At 39.9% G+C, this 12,176-nt stretch overlaps 1 protein-coding gene across 2 annotated transcripts in view; it reads right to left on the bottom strand.

Moving 5' to 3' along the window:
* Positions 1 to 12,176, bottom strand: part of LOC124120534 (ubiquitin carboxyl-terminal hydrolase 24-like) — a 229,118-nt gene that overhangs the window by 185,085 nt on the left and 31,857 nt on the right. For both annotated transcript variants that reach the window (XM_048399798.1, XM_046483373.2), the window contains exons 8-13: positions 11,449 to 11,589; positions 10,798 to 10,956; positions 10,016 to 10,130; positions 8,352 to 8,455; positions 6,782 to 6,889; positions 6,311 to 6,406 (exon numbers count right to left, since the gene is read on the bottom strand). In XM_048399798.1, the coding sequence (XP_048255755.1) occupies positions 6,311 to 6,406; positions 6,782 to 6,889; positions 8,352 to 8,455; positions 10,016 to 10,130; positions 10,798 to 10,956; positions 11,449 to 11,589 (723 nt within the window). The remainder of the gene's footprint in view (positions 1 to 6,310; positions 6,407 to 6,781; positions 6,890 to 8,351; positions 8,456 to 10,015; positions 10,131 to 10,797; positions 10,957 to 11,448; positions 11,590 to 12,176) is intronic.

Genomic DNA, 12,176 nt, shown 5'->3' with positions numbered 1-12,176 from the left:
AGAAATATGAAACTTTTATCTTTTATTTTAAATGTTGTAATTTTACATAACTAACTGTGTGTGGAGGACCACTTAGTGACAAAGTGTATGTACGATCAGGTAGAATGTTTCTGCATTCCCCGGCATGTGACATTTGCAAGCTTCAATGCACAATAAGCGCTTTTTTCTGCTGCTACAGAGCTTACTCAGGCATTCCTTGGAGCATCCACATGACATGATCTCTGAGCATGCTTTTGGGATGGGGGGAAGAGAGAGAAGTCGTGGTACCAGCTGGCCATCTTTGCGATCCCAACCCATATCTGTTACCATGGGAAGAACTGGAGAAGGCACGTGGGCTTGAATCCAGACACTGTCTTGGTAATGGCTTTCCATGATGTCAAATCTTGCCGCATCAGATGTAGGGGGTTAGGCTTCTTGTGTTCGTCCTACACAGAACAATTTAACTCGTGCCTCGTCACACCTGTCCGCCTCGGGTACTCCATGTAGCTGACAGATGAACTTCTCTGCAGATTTTGAGATGTCGTCGGTGAAGTTACCCATTCCCAGATGGCTCAAGTTGCTGTGTTAATGCTGGAAGACACGCCAGGCAGTCTTTTTGCTGTGACCACTGAGTTGGGAAACACTGTCACATCCAGTAATTGCATGGAAAGCTATCAATGATGATATTTGGTCGATGGGTAATTGACGATGAATCTCATGTACATGGATATATTTAGAATGTTTTGATGTTCCAGCTTTCATTAGCAGATTCGTGCATCCAATTTTGTCGAAGTGAACTAGGAGCAACACAAGGACATCTGTGTCGCGTACAGACACAACCACTGACTCCATATGAACATGAATACAGAGCAAAATTAGATGTGTATCAGCTTCCTCGTGATCAGCCTCAATCAATGTCTAGTCTTGGATCTGATGACTTTGCAACCGTAGCTTCGGTGAATCCGCCAGCAACAACCACTGACCACTAGGACTATGATCGATCAAATAGTTGGACTGTAACAAGGCAAGATCTGCCTTGTTATCTTCAAGTGCCATGAATTTCGACCAATCAGATGGCAGCAGAACCGACTCACTTTCAATAAGACAGCATACTAGTTGTTTTCCTCTTACGCTTGGTCCTCGCTCCTGCTTTGATTGACTCTGGTCTGTAGCGATCAAACGTAATATCAATCCTCTGAAAGGTGGCTCCCATCTTGTACACGACGTCTGCAAATGCTTTTGCATATAATCCAAATGTACTAATGTTTGGGGGTTTTCCGAGAGCCATCACTAGCGCCTGACCATCAATCAGCAAGCAACTTTGTCCATCCAGTGCAACGGTTGACGATGTCAGTACATCCTTGGTCAATATGTTGGCTTGCACAGACTTGTTCGTTAAGTGCAGGCTACCATTGGCTGTGGCAAGAGATAGCGGAACAAACATAAGCTCATACTGGAGGATGTTGTCCAAGTTGACCTCACGTCCTGCCCTATAAGCCGTTATTAGCCTTTGCAAAATGTTTCTGTCCATCTTTATTGTACTTTGTTTGCCTTTGGCGTCTTGCATAACAGTGTAAAGTGAGGCAAATGTCAGAGCCTTATTCTTGTGAATGGGAGCTTTGAGATCGACATGCTCGGCATTTGCTGGAGCTAGGCTCATACGTTTCGTAACAAACTCGTCAAGCTGCTTTTTGCCAAGATATTCTGCTCCAAGTAATGACTCCTGGATAGGAACGGTGTAACCAGTCTTACTTTATCTCGATCATCTTTCGTCCTTCTTCCTTTGGTACACTCGTTGTGAGTGTAGATGTCGTCATCATCATCCGTTGTTACGTGGAGCTTTAGTTTAGTCTGTGATGCCATCAGCGTCCTGAGGTTATATGTCAGAGTCCATCGGCTTAGTGCAGTAGCTACTTTGGTGATGCCGACCAAGCCCCTACTCTTCTTCCCAGTGGCATTCAACCATTCTGTACTTTGGTCTGGAGAAACTTGGTTGAATCGTCGGTTTGCATGTTTCACCACAAAATTTCCCTGCTGGAACTCATGCAAGATGTTTGGTGGGAGCTGAGCCATTTCAGCCAGGTAGACCATCCCCCATCGGGCATAGTTTGCGTGGTCATATCTAAAGAATAAAGGGAGCATACGTCTGAAAGCATACAAGTGGAGTTCCCATGATCCATCACGCTGTGCCCTGGTAAACATGGTAAAATCAAGTAAGATGCTGACCATCATCATGTAATCCCACCAGAATTCTGCATTCGGGTCTTCTTCTTTGAGGACTTTGATGAAATTAAGGATTGGCTGGTGGAACCCCTCAGATGTCAGGGTGTCTACCATATATGCAATATCTTCAGTGTCTAACAACGCCCCAAAAGATTTCAGTTCTTTCCTCAGCTCAACATCAACAGAGTCCGGATGTTCATTTAGTTGAGGGAGGAGTACTTGTCACATAGCCTGCAAAGTTAGTTTGTGTGTTCGCATTGCACGACCATAGCCTTTGCTGGACATCACATTCCGAGCTGCATTGGCACCAGATACATTACATTCTATCCGCAACTCACACAGGCCAGATTCTTCCATGTGACGGCCTCCGAGGCAGCGTATTAGGATATCCTTGTATTGGTCAAAAGACCACACAAGTTCCATCAACTTCGGATATAGACCCTCGTCAACAGTTAGAATCACATGTTCCTGTTCCATAGATTGAGCTATGTGCAGTACTCGCCTAACGACAGTGTCCAGCGAATCAATGTCGTGTGCAGGAGCCTTATTAGGGGTAGATACCCTACAGATGTTTGCTCTGGATTGACCATGCTTGCATTTTCGATGAAGGAAGTCCAAGAAGGCATTGGTTCCTGCAAAGATCGAGTCATTGTGAAATCCATGTCAGTCGCGTGTGCTTTCTTTGCTGCCAGACATCCATTCATCCATTGACTATGTGAACCAAGTAGTGTTGTAGGTTCTGTGCGTGCTTGATCGTGGAGAACAATAACTTCATACACACCATCCATGCGTTTAGCCAACTTATCTTTGAATGTGCTCCCTCGACTCACAAATGATGACGGAATTGCAATGTCCGCTTCATTGGCTAGTGTGCAATATCTTTCCCACACATCAGTAAGCAGTAGAATGTCAGCATGTGATGCTAATTGTTGAAGCTCATGACAAAGCTAAGTGAATACCACATCACTGGCATTTTCAGTTGATTTGCTAATTTTGTCAGTGCTAGGTTGTAATCTTACATGGCAGCTACTGTGATGCTTGCTGTCAGCTGCGGTGAGGTCATTTACACAGGCCAGTCGTGTCCTCAAAATAGGGTCGTACTTGGCTGCTTCCAGGATCCGTTTGCTAACTTGCTTCTCTTGTATAAGATGAACTTTTTCCTTGGTCTCTTTTTGGCAATATATGCACATGTTCCAATTCATCTGTTTCACATTGCTTCGTAGAAGGGTCTTTTGTGCAAAGGTTGTGGGCACTGATAAACTAGACTGAATTTCATCAAATGTTACATCTGCAGCCTTCAATCTTTCAAGTTTGTAAGAACTTGTATAGGAAGCATGGCATCCATTGTGACATGCTATCGATGGAGACGGACACAAAGCTAACATATCTGTTAGCTGATTAGTTGCAGATCTAAAATTGTCATTCCGTAACTTCTGCCGAATTTATCTTGCATTATGAATGTAGATGTAGATGTAGAGGACAAAGTTTATGCTGTTTTTTGTCTTCTTGGCATATTATACATTTGTCAAAATATAATACAGCTCCCCGTTTCCTTGAAGATTGACTGGCGTCCATTGCTACCCATATACCCAGTTATAGTCAATATATATCACATATGAATCGTTGTACCTGAAAACATACAAAATTAAGTTTTGTTTATGTTCTTACCATGTTTGGTACCAAAGATAAGACAAAAATGAATTTTTAAGTTTCAGTGGCGGCCATTTTCAATTTATCAAATTTGTGGGTTAACCGTTGAAAATACAGCTTGGCAAACCCTCAATAATCAATTGAGAACATATCAATACTTCTAGAAAAGTTGTTTGCCAGCTGTAAACATGGTAAACATGAAATGCCTCCATCACTTTTAATATGTACATTTTTCCAGATTCTGCCTAGTCTATACGGATGTGGCCATCAGGGGACACCTCTCACATGACTTACTATGCCTCTAGGTACATAAATAACAGAATCATAAGCTCTTCCGGTTCAATAACATCACTTCTGGTTTGGGAAAACACATGATGCCGAATGCAGTACAACTTGGAAACAGAAAGTCAACTGCTCAAATTTGAGCCAAAAAAAAGAAGCAGCCTCTCTTGGCATGCCTACAGGAGGCTGCTTAATAACAGATATCCGTATAGTCACCAGATAACAGATATCCGTATAGTCACCAGATAACAGATATCCGTATAGTCACCAGATAACAGATATCCGTATAGTCACAAGATAACAGATATCTGTATAGCCACAAGATAACAGATATCCATATAGTCACCAGATAACAGATATCCGTATAGTCACCAGATAACAGATATCCGTATAGTCACCAGATAACAGATATCCGTATAGTCACCAGATAACAGATATCCGTATAGTCACAAGATAACAGATATCTGTATAGCCACAAGATAACAGATATCCATATAGTCACCAGATAACAGATATCCGTATAGTCACCAGATAACAGATATCCGTATAGTCACCAGATAACAGATATCCGTATAGTCACTAGATAACAGATATCCGTATAGTCACCAGATAACAGATATCCGTATAGTCAATGCAACAAAAACATGGCATATGCTACTCATCATACTCATTAAAGTAGCAAAAGGCACCAGTTCAGCATGAGTCTGATAGACATGCAAAGTTTTGTTAGAAAGTTTTCAATGGGTTTTGAGTTATGCTCCGGAAATGAACTCTACCCTATGGAATCTAAGTCCAACTTGTTGCCATAGAAACGTAAAAAATAAAAATTTATAAAATTCCTAAATAGCAAAAGGCACCAGTTCAGTATGTGCCTGGTAGACATGCAAAGATTTGTAAGGAAGTATTTTATGGTTTTTGAGTTGCGTTCCGGAAACGAAAACCACCCTTATAGAATTCAAGTCTAACTTGTTACCATGGAAATGTAAGAAATAAAAATTTATAAAATTCCTAAATAGCAAAAGGCACCAGCTGCAGTTCAGTATGTGCCTGGTAGACATGCAAAGTTTTGTAAGAAAGTATTTAACAGTTTTGGAGTAACGCTCCGGAAATGAACACCACCCATATAGAACCTAAGTCCAACTTGTTGCCATGGAAACGTAAAAGATAAACATTTCTAAAATTCCTAAATAGCAAAAGGCACAACTTCACCACTTGAGTGATATAAATGCAAAGTTTGATGAAGAAATTTTTAACAGTTTTGGAGTTCTGCTCCGGAAACAAACATCACTCACAAAGTTAGCCTATGTCCAGCATGCTTTCATGAAAATTGGAAAATAAAAAAATTGGAAAATTCCAAAATAGCAAAAGGCACAACTTCACCATATAAATGCAAAGTTTGATGAAGAAATATTTAAAGGTTTTCGAGTTCTGCTCCGGAAACGATTCAGACAGATGTACAGACAGACGGATGGATGGGCATGCCCATAGCTATATCCCCCCGCATTATATGCCGGGGGGGATAAGAAACATAACAGGCAGAAGACTAATGACACAGCTATCTTACAGTTAAGTGACACTGACCTCACATGGAGGTCATTCAATTGTGAACATTAAAGAACATTAAATGAGTTACTCGTTGTAATCTCTTGAACAAGTGCCTAAGTGTTCTATGTCAGCATTGGTAACATTCAAGCCTTATGTCAACAGTGGACACCAGGAATAGGCTAGTGTACCCATGTGGGGGTCTTCGATGTCACAACCATTTGGATATCACAATCTCCAAACCATTTTAAGTGATAGAGTGAATGTTGTTATAAACTGCAGTCAGCAATATTTCAGCTACATCGTGGCAATTAAATAAATAATCAAGTCAGGACCTACAAAGCAGTGACTGAAAACATGAGCAAGAAGCCACACAATCAGCCAAGTCACAGAGCCTGACAATCTGTTCCAATAATGAAACCTCTTACAAACAGCAGTGTGGACTTATCCTTATATCCGAAGGTACCTAAAGCTTGGAGCTTGAGGATGACTTTATTTGTTGTCAAAGAATTCTTCAGGGCCAAAAAGAAGTCAATAGCATAACCTTTCTAAAAGAAAATGTGGCAGCCGGCCAATTGTCTGAAATTTAAAGCAGCCATGTTGATACAGGGATAATAATTAGAGATCAACTTACCCTAGTTGTGGTCTTTCCCACGCGCGCATCTTTTCCAATTTTTCCAATGAGACTTAAAAGTTTTTCTCGAATACGATCATTGTCATCCTGCCATTTCTGAAATGAAAACTCATTTCATGAACTTGTCTGACACTGTGTCAGTGATCATGGCACTCCCATATATATTGCCTCGAGTCTGGTGAAATGCATGCCAACTAGTACAAACTCATACCTGACTGAAGTACCTGACACACAGGATATTTATGATAACACACTCTGCTAATAATCTCTATTCTTTCTACATCTAATATCCTTAAAACTATTCAGTGACATTCGTATTACAAAGGAATAATTCTTGTTATCTGAATATGTTGTTCATCTTAATTGGTGATAGCTGTATTAAACATACTCATTGAGGTTAATTTATTGTGTCTTTTAATGCCAGGGACCAGTAAATTACATCATCTTCTCAATGCAAGCTAACCAACATACCTTCTGTATAAGTCGAAACAAATGTTCCAGTTGTTGTGGTTCGAACTTGACTGCAGCTGCTGCCATGATGGAGTGGATGTTGTCAATGACATTGTTCGTCTGACCATTCTGCAGTCAGTAGCATCATAATGTACAACATCATCTGTGGCAACTACAAACTTGAAATTTGAAACTTCAAAGAACCTTGAATATGTCTGAAATGTATTGTTACATATTACAACCAGTACAGTGTTTGCAGTACATACAGAAACCTCCACCTCTTCCTGAATGCCCCCAAACCTTCCTATCAGAAACATGTATCATGAGCCAATTTAACTTACCACATCAAATGACAGGTGATCTCACACCTGCCCAAGACAGCACAACTTTGAAACTAAATTCCCATGCCTCTAGCTCTTAATTACAAAGTCATAAACACTTCCAGTATCATAGCATCACTTCCGGTTCAGGAAAACATGTGCCCAATGCATAACAACTCTGACTGAGTGAGTGAGTTGGGGGTAACACCACTTGTAACAGTATTCCAGTCATAACACAGCGTGTCAGCTTAATGTGTGAAGGAAGTCCGAAGTGATGCAGGTCTCTGATGTTTACCACTTTGATGAAACCCACGAGCACGAGTATCGTGCTGACAAAACAAGAAACATATCCAGAATGAACCAGGATTCGAACCCACAATCATAGGTTACTGGTGTGCTCAAGGGACACAACTCTGCATAGAGAATTGTGCTGTCTCAGACGACTGAGCCACCCATGCCCCAGAACAACTTTGCAAAAGAAAGTCCTATGTCTCGAGCTACATTAATAACAAACTTATAAGCATTTCAAGTATAAAGACCATGACCAGCAATGTTCTGCCTGGAGATTTCAGGAATACTGTTTCATCAAATTCAAATTGAAAATGCTCAAGATAATGTGTACAGAAGCCTTTTGGGACATCTTCTTCACACCAAGTGACCTTGACCATCAACATCATCCAATCACATGCGAGAACATTACTTGATGCAAATTTAGGTGGTGTTAGAAATCTCCATGACTGGTTGACATTACTTCCAAAATACAACTATTTACAAGACATTTCATAACTGAATTAATTACCTTCAAACCAACCTTGACATTTGGTACAACCATGACATGTGACAGGTATTGATTTAATTATTGTAAGTGTATCTTTACTGATTATGTAGACTTGGCATGAATTAATCTGTAATTTCATGAAATTTTAACCCTGTTTCACCTCTAGTGACATTGATATTTTACAGAGGTCACCCAAAAGTTAATGGGATCAAAACCCTCTCTTAGAGATCACATACACTTAGTTTCAAATTCTATTCATAAATACTCAATTCTTCATGTCCACAAGCCTTTTGTAATGCCGAGCACATCCTGCGTGACCTTGATCTCCAATATCATACGATCATCTGCCACACCTCTTTAAAGGTAAATTATTGATGTTTAGGGGAAAATTCTTTTGATATCTAAAAAGCTTAAACTTGACCTATATGTTCATTTCAAACGACATCTGTAATTAATGTCCATCAAAGAAATGCAATTTTCAGCGGAAATGTACCTGCATTTTCCAGATCATAGTGAGCTCATCCAGAGACAACTTGGAGCCAAGGAAATCTACAAGTCCCTTGATCTTATCACAGTACTGTGCTTGGTCGATGTTACCTGGAAACATATAATGGACAGAACATCATTAACATCTGTATATATTGTGTCAACACACACAGCTGTAGTCACTGTTGCCTGCTAGAAATGTATATATCTCATGTTAACAGAGAGAAGTGTAGTCAGTGTTGCCTGCTAGAAATGTATATATCTCATGTTAACAGAGAGAAGTGTGGTCAGTGTTGCCTGCTAGAAATGTATATATCTCATGTTAACAGAGAGAAGTGTGGTCAGTGTTGCCTGCTAGAAATGTATATATCTCATGTTAACAGAGAGAAGTGTGGTCAGTGTTGCCTGCTAGAAATGTATATATCTTATGTTAACAGAGAGAAGTGTGGTCAGTGTTGCCTGCTATTACTGCTATTACTCATGTTAACAGAGAGAAGTATTTTCAGTGTTGCCTGCTAGAAATGTATACAGTCGTGCCTCGTTAATACGGACACTTGCGTCATTTCACAATTCGTCAGTATAAACGAATTTCCGTATAACTGAAACCAGCTTCTTGCTGGAAGAGTTACGCAAGTGTCTGATTTGGTCCCAACTTAAAAAACAACCTAGTTTCATCAATGTTAAAAATATCTTGCTCCTCGTATTCTTGCAGTACTTTTTGAAGATCTTCCCTTCCTCTCACAATAGCGTCCTTGACCGCACTAGCAGCCTCCCCTTGAAATTTCCTACATGATACACTATGTCTGGATTTGAATTGAATGAGCCACCCACGAGAATATGAAAAGTCAGAAAAGTCCATTTTGCCACCAAAGTCGCGAGCTTTCTCTATCAGTATTTCATCATTGTCTTTCAAAATGTCACCAATTGTCGATTTTCCTATGGTATGTCCAAATTCAGTGCCATAATGCTTACTGATGGTTTCTAAACTTGCTGACGGGTGTTTTTCCTTTAACAGACAAATTTCCCTTTTTTCGCGTGCTGTAACTGCGTGTCGCTTACGTTTCGCTGGTTGAGAGGCCATACTTACACAACTTTGACCTCTGACCTCCACAGACGCCATATTTATCGAAGGGGATTACATGTACAATAAACAAGCTCGTCTCAAACGTAACTCAGTGTCACTTGGTTAACTGACTTCTCACGAATCAAAGGATTACCACCAGCGGAAGTGTAGTGTCCGGATAAGTGAGACAATTTTGTGTGCATTTCAGTGTTTTGTGTATGAAAATGACCATCCGGTTCCGGAAACTGAATTTCCGTATATACGGGTAAATTTATATAGTAATTATTTCGTTTTGAATGAAAATCGTCCAGGAACCGAGGTTTCCGGATATCTGAAGTCACGGTATAAGCGGGGCACGACTGTATATCTCATGTTAACAAAGAGAAGTGTAGTCAGTGTTGCCTGCTATTACTGCTATTACTCATGTTAACAGAGAGAAGTATTTTCAGTGTTGCCTGCTAGAAATGTATATATCTCTTGTTAACAGAGAGAAGTGTGGTCAGTTTTGCACATACAGCTCAAATTTCAGGAACTTGGTAGATACATATAGATGACATAGTCTCCTGTAATCATGTTAATCATTATTTATCAACTGAACTTCCTCCTACCTTCTAGGGCTATAGACAGAATCTTGCAGTCTACCAGCCATTCAAGTATTCGGTCAGAGCGCATGGCAGTCTTGCTGACTTTTGTTCCACTTGAATCTTCTATGAGCTTGGTAACCTGCAAAAATGTTTTGAAGTTTTGGCATTCTATATAACATTACGTTTTTCATGTTCGCATTTATATTTTATTTCAGAACATAATGTGGGGGGTAATTTAGTGTTGTCCATGTTTCTACAATTTAGACAAATACTTTTCAAACCACACTCTTCAAACATGGCATGCGTATCAGCAATTCTGAAATTAAGTATCAGGTATTTCTTAGTCCCATTCCAAGTTCGAAGAGTGTGGTATAAATAGTATTTGTCTAAATTGTCTAAACATCACAACACGAAATTACCTTCCAGACTTCACGTAGGACACTCTATATTTCTATTTGTGTTACGTGTTGGGGTTATTGCAGAGAACCAGCACTGTCCCAGGTGAGATCAACAAAACGCCAACCCACCACAGGTGCATTCATCTGGATGGTGGATATTGTGGCCCGAAATGCTTGAACCAGTTGCTTCACACTAGTATTGCTTCAAACACATCATAAATTGTTGATGTTACCAGACAGAAACTGAGTTTTGTCCGAACTGACTAATTTGCTTGGACCGTCACACAGAGTGAACATTCATCTTAAGTCATCAACCAGTACATGCAAGTGTAATTGGATGGGTAACTGACTCACAAAATCATTCAAAATGTTTAACTGGCCTATAGTGATCCGAGTTGTGTGATTTACCTCTTTCAGCGAGTTCATCTTGGCATTGAAGTGTGGTGACTGCAGCATGCGTAGAGCTATATCGAGACGAAGTTCATCCAAGTTGTCAACATCATGTGGCCACACACTGATGCACAATAACTTCATTGATGACAGCAAGTCAGACACACTGCCAATTCTCTGTATGAAAATAATCACACCATACACTAAAGACTATTTACATGGCAAAGACTCCAGTATGTAATATGAACCCTCAACTGTTTAACATGACTGTATGCACAATTAACTGTTTTATTGACGCCGCTAAATACCAATACTAGTGTCTAATCATAGTCATTGGTACTTCTACAAGCATTGTTTCAACCTCTATTTCAAATTAAAGTTGGCTGTCTTCACATTTTTAAAAAAAGTTCTGAAGTCAGCAATTTGTGGGTAAGGTTGCAGTGTTCATCAAGAACAGGAAGTTTCTCAGTAATTGGTTCTCCTCAGTAGGATACTGGAATACTTGTTTCACACAAATACATATCTGGAGACGATTCAATATTTTCTAAAGCAACAATCAAGACACTGGAGATAATGACCTAATATTTACTTGTCTGTATAACAATGCAGACATTGATTCAGAGCCTAAAGTAATCACTATTTCGTCCAAGAATAAGAAAAAAGCCTAACCTTTTCCTTGAAATCTTTTTCTTCTAGTCCCTGTATATACTTGATTGCCTTCTCCATTCCAGGGGCAAATAACTTTTGAACTACACTCTGACTGAGGAACTCTGCACATGTCCCAAATGGCTTGAGAATGGCTGCCATTGTCTGAAAGAAAAGATTTGCAGTTGAATATACATCACTGTCACATGGTGATGATTTTCAGATGCCCAAATACTGAACTGTTAGATTGTCTCTGTATAACCGGTTCCTATGATGGAGTAGTGGTATTTCAAAGACAACTTCTGCTTATGATTTGGTATGTTTAACTGTCAAGGAAACCATCTTGTTTATGTTTGCATGTTTTCAACTATTTCTATCACACAGATCTCCAAAGCACCCTGTTCCGTTACAAGTACAACAGTCTTCTAAAGCAAATGTGCTTTGTGAAATGTGCTCAAGGGAGTGTGCACATTTATACATTCATTCATTATCTCTCTACATGGTCAGTTAGTTTCTGGCATGCAAGTCTTGTTTGGACACAAGTGAATTAAGATGATTAGAAACAAATAACTACAAACAAAGATGAAAGCAGCTCATTGCCAACCAATTCCTGAATACCCCAAACTTTATAGCTCCAAAATAGGAATGACAAAGCATTTGCACATCAACAGACAGCTGATATCACCAAAATCTCTCTATCAAGTGACAGCTGACATCACCAAAATCTCTCCATCAAGTGACAGCTGACATCA

The sequence above is a fragment of the Haliotis rufescens genome, unplaced genomic scaffold, assembly GCF_023055435.1.
Source record: "Haliotis rufescens isolate VD_foot unplaced genomic scaffold, xgHalRufe1.0.p SCAF_2, whole genome shotgun sequence".
NCBI lineage: Eukaryota > Metazoa > Mollusca > Gastropoda > Lepetellida > Haliotidae > Haliotis > Haliotis rufescens.
This window is presented reverse-complemented; position numbering and strand designations above follow the sequence as displayed.